Raw genomic sequence first — 18,203 nt, 5'->3', positions numbered from 1 at the left:
TTTAATGTATTTTTAATGTATTGTTGGCTAACATCTTGGTGAGGAATTTTGCGTCCATGTTCATCAGGGAAATTGGTCTATAGTTCTCCTTTTTAGTGGGGTCTCTGGTTTTGGAATCAAGGTAATGCTGACTCCATAGGAAGAGTTTGGAAGTTTTCCTTCCATTTCTATGTTTTGGAACAGCTTCAAGAGAATAGGTGTTCACTCTTCGTTAAATGTTTGGTTGAATTCCCCCGGAAAGCCATCTGGCCCTGGACTCTTGGTTTCGACAGAGTTTTTATTACTGATTCGATTTCCTTACTGGTAATGGGTGTGTTGAAATTTTCTATTTCTTCCTGTTTCAGTTTTGGTAGTGTATATGTTTCTAGGAATTTGCCCACGTCTTCCAGATTGCCCATTTTATTGGCATATAATTGCTCATAATATTCGCTTGTCATGGTTTTTATTTCTGCTGTGTTGGTTGTGATCTCTCCTTTTTCATTCTTGATTTTATTTACTTGGGTCCTTTCCTTTTTCTTTTTGATCAGACTGGCTCGTGGTTTATCAGTTGTGTTAATTCTTTCAAAGAAGGAGCTTCTGGTTTCATTGATCTGTTCTACTGTTTGTTTGGTTGTTTTCGATACAATTAGTTTCTGCTCTAATCTGTATTATTTCCTGTCTTCTGCTGGTTTTAGGTTTTATTTGCTGTTCTTTTTCCAGCTCCATAAGGCGTAAGGTTAGGTTGTGTCTCTGCGATCTTTCTTCCTTCTTTAGGGAGGCCTGGATTGCTGTATACTTTCCTGTTATGACCTCCTTTGTTGCATCTCAGAGGTTTTGGGATGTGGTATTATCATTTTCATTGACTTTGATATGCTTTTTAATTTCCCTCTTAACTGCTGGGTTAGCCCATTCATTCTTTAGTAGGATGTTCTTCAGTCTCCAAGTATTTGTTACCTTTCCAATTTTTTTTTCTTGTGGTTGATTTTGAGTTCCATAGTGTAGTGGTCTGAAAATATGCACGGTGTGATCTCTATACTTTTGTACTTACTTAGGGCTGATTTGTGTCCCAGTATATGGTCACTTCTGGAGAACGTTCCATGTGCATCTGTGAAGAATGTATATTCTATTGCTATAGGATGAAATGCTCTGAATATATCTGTGAAGTCCATCTGGTCCAGTGTGTCATTCAAAGCCGTTGTGTCCTTCTTGATATTTTGGTTAGACGATCTGTCCATTGCTGTGATTGGGGTGTTGAAGTCTCCTACTATAACGGTATTACTATCAATGAGTTTCTTTATGTCTGTGATTAATTGAAGTAAATCTTTGGGTGCTGCCTCATTTGGCGCATAAATGTTTACAATTGTTAGGTCTTCTTGGTGGGTAGCCCCCTGGTTATGACATAATGCCTTTTCTGCATCTCTCGATACATTATTTATTTTAAAGTCTAGATTGCCTGATAGAAGTGTGGCTACTCTGGCTTTCTTTTGTTGACCATTAGCGTGATAGATGGTTCCCCATCCCCTTGTTTTCAGTCTGAAGGTGTCTTTAGGTCTCAAGTGGGTCTCCTGTAAACAGCATATAGATGGTAATTGTTTTCTTACCCATTCTGTTACCGTATGTCTTTTGATTGGAGCATTGAGTACATTGACATTTAGAGTGAGTACTGAAAGATACAAATTTATTGCCATTGTAATGCTTGTAGAATTGGAGTTTCTGGTGATCTTCTCTGGTCCTTTCTTTCTTGCTTTCGGTATGTATGTATGTATGTATGTATGTATGTATGTAGGTAGGTAGGTGGGTGCATATGTATGTGTGCGTGTGTGTGTATATATATTTGTATATATGTATACATATATGTATATGTGTGTGTATATGTATATGTGTGTGTGTGTGTGTGTGTGTGTGTGTGTGTGTGTGTGTGTATACATACATTTTTTTTCATCTTTTCTCCACTCGGAGAGTCCCCCTTAAATTTTTTTGCAGGGCTTGTTTAGTGGACACAAGCTCCTTTAATTTTTGTTTGTCTGGGAATCTTTATCTTTCCTTCTATTTAGAATGACCATCTTGCTGGATAAAGAATTCTTGGCTGTCTATTTTTCTGATTCAGCACATTAAAATATCCTGCCACTCCTTTCTGGCCTGCCAAGTTTCTGTGGATAGGTCTGCTGCAAAGCTGTTCTGTCTTCCCTTATAGTTTAGGGACCTTTTTCCCTTGCTGCTTTGATGAGTCTGTCCTTGCCTGACTGTTTTGTGAATTTGACTATGATATGCGTTGTTGAGGGTCAGTTTTTAAAAAAAATTTTTTTTTCAACGTTTTTTGTTTATTTTTGGGACAGAGAGAGACAGAGCATGAGCAGGGGAGGGGCAGAGAGAGAGGGAGACACAGAATCGGAAGCAGGCTCCAGGCTCCGAGCCATCAGCCCAGAGCCTGACGCGGGGCTCGAACTCACGGACCGCGAGATCGTGACCTGGCTGAAGTCGGACGCTTAACCGACTGCGCCACCCAGGCGCCCCGAGGGTCAGTTTTTATTGACTCTCATGGGGGTCCTCTGTGCTTCCTGGATTTTGATGTCTGTGTCTTTCCCCAGGTTAGCAAAGTTTTCTGCTGTGATTTGCTCACTTAACCCTCCTACCCCTGTTTCTCTCTCTTCCTCCTCTGGGACCCCTATGAATCTGATGTCGTTACTTTTTAATGCATCAGTGATTTCTCTAATTCTTAAATCGTGCTTTTTTGCCTTAATCTCCCTCTTTTTCTCTGCTTTCTTATTCTCTGTAAATTTGTCGTCTATATCGCTGATTCTCTTTTCTGCCTCATCCATGCTTGCTGCCCCTGCATCCATCCGTGATCACAGCTCGGTTATAGCATTTTTAATTTAACTCTGGCTATTTTTTACTTCTTTTTTCTCTGCACAAAGGGATTGTAGTCTGTTTTGGACCCCAGCCAGTATTCTTATTATCGTGATTCTAAATTCTGGTTCAGACATCTTGCTTGTATCTGTGTTGGTTAAATCCCTGGCTGTCGTTTCTTCGTGCTCTTTCTTTTGGGGTGAATTCCTGCTGAATTCTGTGGTTCAGGTTGTGCAGAGTGTTGTGTTAATCCTCCAATCAGTTTTCTAGGTGTGTAGGATGGTTCAGTGTTCATCTCAACAATAATATTTTATAATGTAAATTGAAAATAGAGGTTTGTACATAATGAGGCCCCGAATGTAGAAAACTAAGATATTTTTCTGTTCAAGTCCTATCTTTGGATTTAAGAAATACTTCACTACCCAAAGTCCTAATCTCTTTAAAACATTGTTATATAATTTACATGCCATAAAATCTATCTGTTTTAACAAACATATTTGATTGGTTTTTAGTATATTAATGACAATGTGCAGTCATTGCCCCTGTGCAGTTTAGAACAACTTTTTAATGATTGACAGTTTTCAGTTCACCGTTACAGTTTTAATGCTTAGAAATGCCAGTAAAAAAATCTACAACCGAGTATGTCATCTGTTCATAGCTTTTTTCATCTTCTGTTTTTATAACGAATTTAAATTTGAACAGAAAACGATTTATACTTCACGTAAACCATAATAATAAATGGTAAACTGGTAGTATGGATTGATTAAAATGTAGGAATTTATCACCACAGTTACTGGGAAGTGAGAGGTGAACTGCAATAGCATAGATTTTAGATCACCGAAGTTGAGGAATGCTGAAAAGTTATTAATTTATAAATTGGCAGATACTAGTAAATTATGATATTTTATTAACCTTAGTTTCTTTATTTTATATGTTCTGTATGGTATATATATTTCTAGGATAGAGTTGGCAGAAAGTTTCTTTGGACGGTGAGGGTTCTTCAGGTAATGTTGAATAGAGAAAAGCAACATGTTGATATTGATGTATTCTGATGCTGAACACGTGGCTTTTTAGAAGCAAATATACTGCCATATGTCTTTGGCATTCTGGGGCTTTTATGCTTGTTTATTTATTTATCGAATGATTATATGTGTCCGTATATTTCGGTATATTGTATACCTTCCTGTTCTTATGTAAAAATCAGTATCTGGCACTTATCATATTTAATGTTTCTAATTAAAGTTCTGTTTACAATGTGTAATTTTCTAATTCATGCACAGTAATATCTATATTACAGACTTACTTACTATAAATTTATGTGATGTATGTTTTGCGGCAATAATACGAAATACACAGTGTGTTACAAGACAGCATTGTGACAGTGGAAAAACAAATAGTCCAGAGGAATAAATTACACTCTTTTTTCTGCCATCCATCTAATTATTTCTTAATAAACACTTACTGATACTACACTTACTTGCAAAGTTTAGGACTGTAGCATTTTTAATCCATAGTAAATGTCTTGAATGTAACAATCTCAAATTAATGTATCATTTAACGTATATCTGAGGTGGGTATTTGTATTGCTAATTTTGCTTTCATGTTTCTAATATTCAGGCTTAAACTTTCTTCTTGATGAAAACAGAATTGAGGATTTGTCTTTAGTCTACCAAGTATATAGTAGGATAGAATGTGGATTTCAAGTTCTTCTCCAGCATTGGATTGAGTATATCAAGGTATTTATTTAAAGAAGATGCTGCATTAAGTAATTTAGATTATATGTGGCTAATTTTTCCCCCTTTAATGATGTATTGTTTTTAATTTAGAACTTTCTATCTTTAAGACATGTTTAGCTTGAAATTGATGAAGAATCTATGTTCTAAGCCTTCTTGAAACTCTTATTTCTCTGTATATGTAAAGTCTTTCTCCCCCAAATAATACTTGCTTTTTGAAGGGGAAGAGTGGGGACATTATTTATTGCTGTAACATTTTCTTTTGGTGCCTCACATTTCTTTTACCACCTTAAATTTCTACTCTTCTGTTTCAAAACAAGAATTTGTTATTGAAAAAGTCTGTAAGCATAAATTGTCTCAGAGAAACAGCGGGGAGAGAGTCGTCACCAGCCGAGTGTCCTCGTAAGTTCAATGTCTTTCAGTGAGTAATTAACTAATACTTTGTAAGTGGTCGACTAACATGAAATTTATTATTTTAACCATTTAGAGATAGGAAATTGGGTGAAATTTAGTTAATTCATAGATACAAACAATAGACGTAGAGACAGACAGAAAGTAGCTTAATAGATGCCAGAGGCTAACAGGGGAAATGAAAGGAGCAGCTGCGTAAGCGTTGCTGGTTTCCACAAGCATCCTCCCTATTTAGCTCTGGAATATGTTCATGACTTTTTACAGAATCCTAGTACACATTGAGCAGTCACATTACTTACCTTCTCCCTGGAGGCTTTGGCAATTACTAATCAACTTTCTGTGAATACTGATTTTTCTGTTTTGGTTATTTCCTAGCAATTAAATCGTGTGATATGTGGGTTTTTGTTTCTGCATTCCTTTACATAGGATGATCTTTCATCAATGTTATAGGAGTCTTTTATCATTTTTAGTGTCAAAATAACATTCCACTGTATATCTGTACTACATTTTGTTCATCAGTTTGTAACTGGATGCACACTTGGATTGTTTCCACCTTTTGATTCCCACCTTTACTATGGGGCGGGGGGGGGGGGGGGGGACAGGTATTGGGAATTGTTCTTAATTTAAAGTTTTATATAACTTCCAGGTAGTTCGCATACACTATAATATTAGTGTCAGGTGTACAGTATAGAGATTCAGTCCTTCTGTACGATACATGTGCTCATCACAAGTACCTTTCTAATGCCCATCACCTATTTAAGCCATACCTACCTCCCTTACCACCTCTTTTCTATTCTCTAGAGTTAGAAATCTATTTCCAGTCTGTTTCTCTTTCATTTCTGCCTTTGCTCATTTGTTTAGTTTGTTAAGTTCTACATATGGTTGAAATCATGTGGTATTTCCCTTTCTCTGACTAACTTATTTTGCTTCTAGCTCCAAACATGTCATTACAAATGGCAAGATTTTATTCTTTTTTATGGCTTATATTCCATTTTGTATGTAGATCACTACATTCTTTTAATTTTTTAAATTCTTTTTAAATTTAAAATTTAAATTTTTTTAAAAATTAAATTAAATTAAATTATTTTAATTTTTTAATGTTTATTTTTGAGAGAGAGAACACAAGTTGGGGAGGGGCGGAGAGAGAGGGAGACAGAATCTGAAGCGGGCTCCAGCCTCTGAGCTGTCAGCACAGAGCCTGATGCAGGGCTTGAACTCACAAATTGCGAAATCATGACCTGAGACAAAGTCCGATGTGTAACCGACTGAGCCACCCATGCTTCCCTACGTATACAACTACTTTTTTACTTGAAGTTGGTGAACATATGGACAGTTTCCATATTTTGGCTGTTATAAATAATAATCATAATCATCATCATAATAATAGTAATAATAAATGGTGTAAACATTGGGGTGCATGCATCATTTTGAAATAGTGTTTTTGTATTGTTTGCGTAGGTACCCAGTAGTGCAGTTGCTGGGTTATATAGTCTATTTTTACCTTTTTGAGAATCTGCATACTGTTTCCTAGAGTGGCTTCACCACTTTGCATTCCCACTAACAGTGCAAGACAGTTCTTCCTCTTTCTCCATATCATCAGAAATACCTAGGGTTTCTTGTGTTGTTGATTTTATCCCTTCTGACAGGTGTGAGGTGATAGCTCATTGTAGCTTTGATTTGTATTTCTCTCATGATGACTGATGTTGAGCTTTTGGCCCTCTACTGTCTTTGGAAGAATGTCTGTTTATATTTTCTGCCATTTGTAGTTGGATTATCCATGTTTTGCTCTTCAGTTTTAACGTCTTTATATACTACCCTTTAACAGTTCTGTCGTTTTTAGATAGTTTCTCTATTCCAGTAGGTTGCTCTCAAGTTTTATTGATTGTTTCCTTCACCGTGCAGAAGCTTTTTATTTTTAGGTGCTCCCAATAGTTTATTTCTGCTTTTCTTACCTTACCTCAGAAGACATTCTAGAAAAAAATTTGCTAAGGCTAATGTCAAAGAGGTTACTGCCTGTGCCATCTTCTAGGATCCTAATGGCTTCATGTCTCACGTTTAGGTCTTTCATCCATTTTGAATTTATTTATGTACCTGGTGTGAGAAAGTGGTCCAGTTTCAATCCTTCTTATGTTGATATCCAGTTTTCCCAATACCATCTGTTGAAGAGACTAATTCATGATTCTTGCCTTCTTTGTGGACAGTCCATTGACCATATAATTATGCATTCACTTCTGGGGTTTCTGTTCTACTCCACAATCTTTGTGGCTATTTTTGTTCCAGTTCCATACTTTTTAATCTCTACAGCTTTGCAGTATAACTTGATGTCTGGAATTGTGATGTCTTTAGCTTTCCTTTTCTTTTTCAAAGTGGCTTTGGCTCTTCAGGGTCTTTTGTGGTTCCATTCTTTTTAGGATTGTTTGTTTCAGCACTGTGAAAAGTGCTAGTGGTACTTTCATAGGGAATACTTTAAATGTGTAGATTTCTCTGGGTAGTATAGACATTTTAACAATATGTGTTCTTCCAATCCATGAGCATGGGATTTTTTCCCATTTTTTGGTATTATCTTTGATTTCTTTCATCAGTGTTTTATAGTTTTCAGAGCACAGGTCTTTCACCTCTTTGGTTAGGTATATTCCTAGGTATCTTACTGCAATTGCAAATGGGAGTGCTTCCTCCTTAATTTCTGTTTATGTTGTTTCATTATTGGTGTATAGAAATGCAATAGATTTATGTACATTGATTTGTATCTTGTGACTTTACGGAATTCATGTATCAGTTTTAGCAGTTTTTGGTGGAATGTTTTGGGTTTTGTAGAGTTATCATGTCACCTGCAAATAGAGAAAGTTTGTCTTTTTCCTTGCTGATTTGGATGCCTTTTATTTCTCTCTCCCTCTCCTTTCTTTCTTTCTTTCTTTCTTTCTCTCTCTCTCTCTCTCTCTCTCTCTCTCTCTCTCTCTCTTTCTTTCTTTCTTTCTTTCTTTCTTTCTTTCTTTCTTTCTTTCTTTCTCACTCTTTCTCTCTCTCTCTCTCCCCCCCTCCCTCCCTCTCTCTCTCTCTCTCTCTCTCTCTTTCTCTCTTTCTCTCTTTCTCTCTTTCTCTCTTTCTTTCTTTCTTTTTTTTCTTTCCTTTTGATTACTGAGGGTATGACTTTTAATACCGTGCTAAATAACATTAGTGGAGAGTGGACATCGCTGTCTTGTAAAGGGAAACCTGTCAGTTTTTCTTCATTGAGGATGATGCTAGCTATGTGTTTTTCACAATTGTCCTTTTTTTTTTCTTTTTTTTTTTTTTCCAACGTTTATTTATTTTTGGGACAGAAAGAGACAGAGCATGAACGGGGGAGGGGCAGAGAGAGAGGGAGACACAGAATCGGAAACAGGCTCCAGGCTCCGAGCCATCAGCCCAGAGCCTGACGCGGGGCTCGAACTCACGGACCGCGAGATCGTGACCTGGCTGAAGTCGGACGCTTAACCGACTGTGCCACCCAGGCGCCCCCACAATTGTCCTTTTTTATGTTGAAGTATATTCCCTGTAAATAGTCTTATTAAGGATTTTTATCATGAGTGGATTTTTTTTTTTTGGCAAATGCTTTTCTGTATCTGTTGAGATGATTATATGGTTCTTATCCTTTTCTTTATTAATGTGGAGTGTCATGTAGATTTGGGAATATTGAGCCAACCTTGAAACCCAGGAATAATCTGGTGAATGATTATTTTAATAAATTGTTGGATTATATTTGCTAGTATTTTATTGCTAAGTTTTGCATCCATGTCCATCAGGGGTGTGGCCTGTAGTTCTTTCTCAGTGTAGTCTTCCTCTTATTTGGAATCAAGATAAAGCTGGTCTCATAGTATGAGTTTGGAAGTTATCCTTCCTTTTCTTTGTTTTGGAATAGTTTGAGAAGAATAGGTATTAACTCTTTTATTTTTGTATTTTTTTAATATGAATTTGTTGTCAAATTGGTTTCCATACAACACCCAGGACTCATACTCAATACCCATCACCCACCCTTCCCTCCCTCCCACCACCCCCTCCCTCCCATCCCCCATCAACCCTCGGTTTGTTCGCAGTTTTTAAGAGTCTCTTATGTTTTGGCTCCCTCCCTCTCTAACCTCTTTTTTATTTCGTCCCCTCCCCCGTGGTCTTTTGTTAAGTTTCTCAGGATCCACATAAGAGTGAAAACATATGGTATCTGTCTTTCTCTGTATGACTTATTTCACTCAGCATAACACTCTCCACTTCCATCCATGTTGCTACAAAAGGCCATATTTCTTTCTTTGTCATTGCCTCGTAGTATTCCATTGTGTATACAAACCACAATTTCTTTATCCATTCAGTGACTGAATAATGCCCGCGCCCCCCCTCCCCATGCCTCAGGTGACCTTCTAATCATTGTTTCCATGCCATCTACCTGCAAGTTGTTTGCCTGTACTTTCTCCAGGAGCAGTGCAGTACCCCTGGGCCCCATCTCAGCCAGCTGCTCTGACCTTTAATATTTGAGCCCCATTGGTTGCAAGAACTCAGAAAATTCAGACCCTCATTTTCCCAGACAGTGGTTTTGGGAGTCTTCCTCTGCAGCTCCATTCTCTCATTCTTCTCTGTGACCAGGACGTCTGTAGCACCCTCTTTCCATGTCTACCCTAAACCACATCTCTGCACTTTCCTCCTTACTCAGTGTGGCCTCTTCTCTCCCTCTAGTTGTGGAGTTTGTTCTGTGAGTTTTCAGGTCAGTGTCTGGGATATTTAGGATTATTTGATAATTATCTCGTTGTGTTCCTGTGTTGATGGGAGCCTGAGGTCCTCCTGCTCTGCTTCTGTCTTCCTCCAAGACTGGGAATAGGTTCTTAGGAGCTTTTGTATTTATGTGAGATCTACAAATATCTCTTGATATTGTTTGAATAAATGGTGTTTTCTGTGCATACCTGGAAATGGAATTGTTCTGTCACAGTCTAAAAAGTGGAATTGCTATGTTACATTGTAATTGAATAATCGTTAGACTCTTTTCTACGGAGGTGTAACATATTTTATTGCCATGGTGCTGTTTTCCCTTTTCTTCCATTTGTTGAAAAGGTTGAAGATGTATTGGAATTCATTTTTTCTTATGTCTTTTTTGTATTTGGAGGAAAAAGGCATCTGCATATCCTGTGCTTTCCTTTGATTACAGTTGTTTTTTTTTTTTTTTTTTTTTTTTTAACTGACTAATCTCTTACTTTAGGTCTGTTTAGCTTATTTCCTTTTTCCACTTTGGTAGATTTTGTGCTTCTCAAAATGGGTCCCTGTCCATCTAGGTTATCTAATTTGTTGTTGTGAAATTGTTTACTCTTTGACCAACATCTCTACATTTCCTCCAACTCCAACTTCTGGAAATCACCGTTCTACTCTGTATTTCTTTGAGCTCTATTTTTTAGTGAGGTTCCACATATACATGATACCGTAAAGTATTTTTCTTTATGTCTCTGGCTTATTTAACTTAGCATATATCTTCCAGGTTCATCCGTTTTTTGCAAATGGCAGGATTTTCTTCTTTTTGTAAGTTACTTATTCATTTTTAAGTTACTTCTTTATTTAATGTATTATTTATATTTCAGTATTAAATATATTTATATATATTTAAATATATTTAGTTACTTATTTATTTATTTATTTATTTATTTATTTATTTATTTATTTATTTATTTATTTCAGGCTCCCATCAACACAGGAACACAACTAAATAATTATCAAATAATCCTAAATATCCCAGACATTGACCAGAAAACTCCCAGAACAAACCCCTCCCAAACGGAGGGGCCATCTGGATGGCCTCTTTGGGAAAGTGTCTTTTGTCATGTCCTTCGCCCATTTCTTCCCTGGATTATTTGTTTTTTTGGTGTTGAGTTTGATGTTGTTTATACATTTTAGATATTACCCTTTCTGTCCTTTGCAAATATCTTCTTCCATTCCACTGTGTTCCTTACAGTTTTGTTGATTGTTTCCCTCGCTGTGGAGAAGATTTTTATCTTCGTGAGGTCCAGTAGTTCAGCTTTGTTTTTGTTTCCCTTGCCTCTGGAAAAATATCTAAGAAGTTGATGCAGCCAAGGTCAGAATGGTTGTTGCCTGCGTTTTCTTCTAGGATTTGATGGCTTCCTGTCTAACATTTGGGTCTTTCATCCACTTGAGTTCATTTTCATGTATTTACAGTAAGAGAGAGGTCCAGGTTCATCCTTCTGAATGTTGCTGTCCAGTTTTCCCAACACCATTTGCTGAAAAGACTGTCTTTTTTCCATTGGATACAATTTCCTGTTTGTAAAAGATTAGTTAGCCATACATTTATGGGTCCGCTTATGGGTTTTCTTTTCTACTCCATTGATCCGTGTGTCTGTGTTTGTGCAGTACCATACTGTATTGATGATTACAGCTTGGCAGTATACCTTGAAGTCCAGAGTTGTGATACGTCTAGTTTTGGTTTTCTTTTTCAACATTACTTTGATTATTTGGGGTCTTTTCTGGTCCTGTAAACATTTTAGAATTGTCTGTTCTAGCTCTCTGAATGTTTCTGGGGTTAGTTTGATAGGGATTGAATTGACTGCGTAGATTGCTTTGGGTAGAATCGACATTTTAACAACATTTGTTTTCTCACTTCAGGAGCATGGAATATTTTTCCATTTCTTTGTGTTTTCTGTTTCTTTTCATCAACTTCCTATACTTTTCATCATGTTGGATATTTTACCTATTTGGTTTGGTTTATTACTAGGTATTTTATGGTTTCTGGTGCAGTTGTATATGGGATTGATTCCTTGATTTCTCTTCTGCTTTATTATTGGTGTATAGAAATACAGCCAGTTTCTTTGCGTTGACTTATATCTGGCATCTGTGCTTAATTCCAGTCAGTTGTAACATTTTTTGGTGGAGATTTTCAAGAGTTCCACATAGAGTGTCATGTAATCTGTGAAAGTGAATTTTGACTTCTTTCTTGCCAGTTTGTATGCCGTCTGTTCTTTTCTGTTGTCTGATTGCTGAGGCTTGCACTTCCAACACTGTATTGAACAACAGTGGTGAGAGCTGACATCCCTGTCATGTTCCTGACTTTAGGGGGAATACCCTAAGTTCTTCCCCATTGAGGATGATAATAGGTGTGGATATTTTGTTTATGGCCTTTAGATTGTTGAGGAATGTTAATTCTGTCTCTGCTTTCTTTTGAGTTTTCATTAAGAAAAGATGTTGTATTTGGTCAAACGCTTTTTCTGCATCTGTTGAGAGGATCATGTAGTTCTTATCCTTTCCCTTTTTGATGGAGTGTATCACATTGAGATAATTGCAGATAGTGAGCCAGTCTTGCAGTCCAGGAATAAATTCCACTCGATCATGGTGAATAGTTCTTTTAATGTGTTATTGCATTTGTTTTCCTAGTGTCGTGTTGAGAGTTTTTGCACCCATGTTCGTCAGGGAAATTAATCTGTAGTTTTCCTTTTTAGTGTTTTTTGTTTTTTAGGGTTTTAAAATCTAGGTGATGCTGGATTCATAGAATGCATATGGACGTTTTCCGTATTAACTCTTCTTGAAATGTTGGTAGCATGCCCTTGGGAAGCCATCTGTCTTTGGACTTCCGGTTTTTTGGGAGATTTTTTATTACTTACTCAGTGTCTTTACTGGGTATGATTTGGTTCAAATTTTCTATTGCTCTTTCAGTGTTGTTAGTTTGTGTCTTTATTGGAATTTGTCCATTTTTTTCCAGATTGCCCAATTTGTTGGCATATAATTTCTTATAATAGTCACTAATTATTATTTGCGTGTCTGTGGTGTTGGTTGTGATACCTCCTCTTTCATTTGTGATTTTGATCTCTCCTCTTTTATTTGTGACTTTATGTATTTGGGTCCTTTCTGTTTTCTTTTTGACCAGTCTGGGCTTTATCAGTTGTGTTAATTCTTTCAGAGAACCAGTTCCTGGTTTTGTTGATCTGTTGTACTTTTTTTGTTATTTCAGTACCATTGATTTCTGCTCTAATCTTTATTATGTCTCTTCCTGTGCTGGATTTTGAGCATTATTTCTTTTAGCCAACTCCTTTAGGTATAAGGTGTTTTTGAGATGTTTCTTCCGTCTTTAGGAATGTTTGAATTGCTATGTGCTTCCTGCATCCCAGAATTTTGAACTGTTGTCTTTTCATGTACTTAGGCTTCCATATACTTTTTAATTTGCTTTTTAATTTGGTCGTGAATTTCTAGGTTAACCCTTTGATTCTCTCCCTCTCTCTCAAGTTATATATATAACTTGAATTCTATTTATAAATATATAATTTATGAATTCTCTTTATATTTTATGTATTTGTGAATATATATTTATGTATAAAATAAATATATATTTTTACACATTTATATTTATTTATACATACATATATAATTATATTCATTTATACATATGTATACAATTTATTTTTAAATTGATATCTGTACAGTACCAGTGCTCATCCCAACAGGTGCCCTCGTCAATGCCCATGACCCACTTTCCCCTCTCCCCCACCCCCAATCAACCCTCAGATTGTTCTCAGTATTTAAGAGTCTCATGGTTTCCCTGCTTCCCTCCCTGTAACTTTTTTTGCTCCTTCTCATCACCCATGGTCTTCTGTTAAGTTTCTCAGGATCCACATATGAGTGAAACATAATGGTGTTTGTCTTTCTCTGCCTGACTTTATTTCACTTAGCATAATACTCTCCAGCTCCATCCACCTTGCCACAAATGGCCAGATTTCATTCTTTCTCATTGCCAAGTAGTATCCCATTGTATATATAAACCACATCTTCTTTATCCATTTGTCAGTTGATGGACACTTAGGCTCTTTCCATAATGCGGCTATTGTTGAAAGTGCTGCTATAAACGTTGGGGTACAAGTGCCCCTATGCATCATTACTCCTGTAACCCTTGGGTAAATTCCTAGCAGTGCTATTGTTGGGTCATAGGGTAGTTCTGTTTTTAATTTTTTGAGGAACCTCCACACTGTTTTCCAGAGCAGCTACACCAGTTTGCATTCCCACCAACAGTGCAAGAGAGTTCCCATTTCTCCACATCCTCTCCAGCATCTGTAGTCTCCTGATTTGCTCATTTTAGCCACTCTGACTGGAGAGAGGTGGTATCTGAGTGTGGTTTTGATTTGTATTTCCCTGGTGAGGAGTCATGTTGAGCGTCTTTTCATGTGCCTGTTGGCCACATGGATGTCTTCTTTAGAAAAGTGTCTATTCATGTCTTCTGCTCATTTCTTCACTGGATTATTTGTTTTCCAGGTATGGAGTCTGGTGAGTTCATTATAGATTTTGGGTACTAGCCCTTTGTCCGATACGTCATTATAAATATCTTTTCCCATTCCGTTGGTTGCCTTCTATTTTTGTTGATTGTTTCCTTTGAAGTGCAGAAGCGCTCTGTCTACACGAGGTCCCAATAGTTCATTTTTGCTTTTAATTCCCTTGCCTTTTGAGATGCGTTGAGTAAGAAATTGTTGCAGCTGAGGTCAGAGAGGTTTTTTTTCCTGCTTTCTCCTCTAAGGTTTTGATGGTTTCCTGTCTCACAGTCAGGTCCTCCACCCATTTTGAGTTTATTTTTGTGAATGGTGTAAGAAAATGGTCTAGTTTAATTCTTCTGCATGTTTCTGTCCAGTTCTCCCAGCACGATTTGTTAGAGAGACCGTCTGTTTTTCATTGGATATTCTTCCCTGCTTTGTCAAAGATTAGTTGAGCATGCATTTGTGGGTCCAGGTCTGGGATTTCTATTCTATTTCCTTGGTCTATGTGTCTGTTTTTGTGCCAATACCATACTGTCTTGACGATTACAGCTTTGTAGAGGCGAAAGTCTGGGATTGTGATGCCTCCCGCTTCAGTCTTCTTCTTCAATATTACTTTGGCTGTTTGGGGTCTTTTATGGTTCCGTACAAATTTTAGGATTCCTTATTCTAGCTTCGAGAAGAATTTTGATTGGGATTGGGATTGCATTGAATGCGTAGATTGCTTTGGGTAGTATTGCTTTGGGTAGTATTGGCATTTCAACAATATGTATTCTGCGAATCCATGAGCTCGGAATGGTTTCCATTTCTTTGTATCTTCTTCAGTTTCCTTCATCAGCTTTCAATAGTTTTCAGCATACACGTCTTTTACATCTTTGGTTAGGTTTATTCCTAGGTATTTTATGATTCTTGGTGCAATTGTGAATGGGTTCAGTTTCTTTATTTCTCTTTATGTTGGTTAATTATTGGTGTATAAAAATGCACTTGATGTCTGTACATCGATTTTGTATCCTGCGACTTTGCTGAATTCATGTATCCATTCTAGCAGCCTTTGGTGGAGTCTCTTGGGTTTTCCATGTAGAGTATTATGTCATCTGCAAAAGTGAAAGCTTGACTTTAACTTTGCCACTTTTGATGCCTTTGGTTTCCTTTTGTTGTCTGATTGCTGATGCTACAACTTCCAACACTACGTTAAATAACAGCGGTGAGGGTGAACATCCCTGTCCTGTTACTGATCTCAGGGGGAAACCTCTCAGTGTTTCCCCATTGAGGATGATATTAGCTGTGGGCTTTTCATAAATGGCTTTAATGATGTTTAAGTATGTTCCTTCTATCCTGCCATTTCCGAGGGTTTTTATTTAGAAAGGATGCTGAATTTTGTCAGATGCTTTTTCTACATTGGTTGACAGGATCATGTGGTTCTTTTGTTTTCTTTTGTTAATGTGATGTATCACATTGATTGATACGCGAATGTCAACCAGCCCTGCAGCCCAGGAATGAATTCCAGTTGATCATGGTGAATAATTATTTTTATATACTGTAGAATTTGATTTGCTAGTATCTTGTTGAGAATTTGTGCATCCATATTCATCAGGGATATTAGCCTGTAGTTTTGTTTTGTTTTGTTTTGTTTTCTTTTGTTTTGTTTTGTTTTTGCTGGATCTCTGTCTCATGTGGGAATCAGAGTAATGCTGGCTTCATAGAATGAGTCTGGAAGTTTTCCTTCCCTTTCTATTTTTTGGAACAGCTTGAGAAGGATGTATATTATCTCTGCTTTAAACGTCTTGTAGAATTCCCCTGGGAAGCCATCTGGTCCTGGACTCTTATTTGCTGGGAGATTTTTGATAACTGATTCAATTTCTTTGCTGGTTACGGGTCTGTTCAAGTTTTCTATTTCTTCCTGTTTCAGTGTTGGAAGTGTGTGGGTGCTTAGGAATATGTCCATTTCTTCCAGGGTATCCAGTTTGTTGGCATATCATTTTTCATAGTATTCCCTGATAATTGCTTGTATTTCTGAGGGATTGGTTGTCATAATTCCATTTTCATTCATGATTTTCTCTATTTGGGTCATCTCCCTTTTCTTTTTGAGAAGCCTGGCTAGAGGTTTGTCAATTTTGTTTCTTTTTCCAAAAAACAAACAACTCTTGTTTGCATTGATCTGCTCTACAGTTTTTTAGGTTCTATATTGTTTATTTCTGCTCTGATATTTATTATTTCTCTTCTTCTGCGGGGTTTGGAGTGCCTTTGCTGTTCTGCTTCTTGTTTCTTTAGGTATGCTGTTAGGTTTTGTATTTGGGATTTTTCCTGTTTCTTGAGATAGGCCTGGATTGCAATGTATTTTCCTCTCAGGACTGCCTTCACTGCATCCCAGAGCATTTGGATTGTTGTATTTTCATTTTCATTTGTTTCCATATATTTTTCAGTTCCTTCTCTAATTGCCTGGTTGACCCATTGATTCTTTAGTAGGGTGTTCCTTGACCTCCATGCTTTTGGTGGTTTTCCAGACTTTTTCTTATGGTTGATTTCAAGTTTCCTAGCATTATGACCCGAAAGTGTGCATGGTATGATCTTTATACTTATTAAGGACTGTGTTGTGACCCAGTATGTGATGTATCTTGGAGAAAGTTCCATGTGCACTCGAGAAGAAAGTATATTCTGTTGCTTTGGAATGCAGAGTTCTAAATATATCTGTCAAGTCCGTCTGGTCCAATGGATCATTCAGGGCCCTTTTTTCCTTTTGATCCTGTGTAGATGATCAATCCTTTGTTGTATGTGGGGTATTAAACTCCCCCTGCCATTATCACATTCTTATCAATAAGCTTGCTTATGTTTGTGATTCATTGTTTTAGATATTTGGGGGCTCCAGAATGTGGTGCATAGACATTTATAATTGTTAGCTCTTCCTTATGTATAGACCCTGTAATTATTATATAATGCCCTTCTTCATTTCTTCTTACAGGTTTTAATTTAATGTCTAGTTTTTTCTGATATAAGTATGGCTACTCAAGCTTTCTTTTGACTTCCAGTAGCATGATAGTTCTCCATCTTTCAATGTCACTTCAATCTGAAGGTGTCCTCAGGCCTGAAATGAGTCTCTTGTAGATAGCAAATAGATGGGTCTTGTTTTTTTGTTTTTTTGTTTTTTTTTTCCAAGCATTCTGATACCCTGTGTGTTTCCATTCACATTCAGTGTTATTTTTGAAAGATATGGGTTTAGAGTCATTGTGTTATTGGTAGGTTTCATGCTTGTGGTGGTGTCTCTGGTCCTTTGTGGTCCTTGCCGCATTTCACTTACCCTCTTAGGATCTCTTGTAGGGCTGGTTTAGTGGTGATGTATTCCTTCATTTTGTTTGTTTGTTTGTTTGTTTGTTTGGGAAAACCTTTATATCTCCTTCTATTCCTAGTGACAGACTTTCTGGATAAAGGATTCTTGGCTGCATATTTTTTCTGTTCATCACATTGAAGATTTCCTGCCATTCCTTTCTGGCCTGCCAAGTTTCAGTAGACAGATCAGTCATGAGTTTCATCGGTCTGTCTTTATATGTTAGAGCATGTTTATTCCTAGCTGCTTTCAGAATTTTCTCTTTATCCTTGTATTTTGCCCGTTTCACTGTGATATGTTGTGCAGAAGATCAATTTAAGTCATGTCTGAAGTGGGTTCTCTGTGCCTCTTGGATTTCAGTGCCTGTTTCCTTCCCCCGAGCAAGGAAGTCTCAGCTATGATTTGTTCAAGGACACCTTCAGCCCCTTTCTCTCTCTTCTTCTTCTTCTGGAATTCGTATGATATGGATATTGTTCCATTTGATTGCGTCACTTAGTTCTCTAATTCTCCCCTCATAGTCCTGGATTTTTTCTCTCTCTCTTTTTCACAACTTCCTCCTTTTCCGTAATTTTGTCTTCTACTTCTCCTTTTCTCCCCTCTGTCTTCAGTCCGCTCTGTGGCTGCCTCCCTTGTGTTTTACACTTCATTTAATTCCTTTTTTAT

General features: G+C 37.2%; 1 protein-coding gene across 5 annotated transcripts in view; it reads left to right on the top strand.

The window, feature by feature from the left end:
• The window catches only part of LOC147571150 (cullin-4B-like), a 139,201-nt gene that overhangs the window by 21,811 nt on the left and 99,187 nt on the right, over positions 1 to 18,203 (top strand). For all 5 annotated transcript variants that reach the window (XM_086696561.1, XM_086696560.1, XM_086696558.1 and 2 more), the window contains one exon: positions 4,444 to 4,562. In XM_086696561.1, the coding sequence (XP_086552687.1) occupies positions 4,444 to 4,562 (119 nt within the window). The remainder of the gene's footprint in view (positions 1 to 4,443; positions 4,563 to 18,203) is intronic.

Source organism: Puma concolor, unplaced genomic scaffold (genome assembly GCF_028749965.1).
Source record: "Puma concolor isolate L17-30 unplaced genomic scaffold, mPumCon1.1.hap2 unalloc_scaffold_5, whole genome shotgun sequence".
Lineage (NCBI taxonomy): Eukaryota > Metazoa > Chordata > Mammalia > Carnivora > Felidae > Puma > Puma concolor.
The sequence above is the reverse complement of the archived record's forward strand: the minus strand, read 5'-3'. Positions and strand labels throughout refer to the sequence as shown.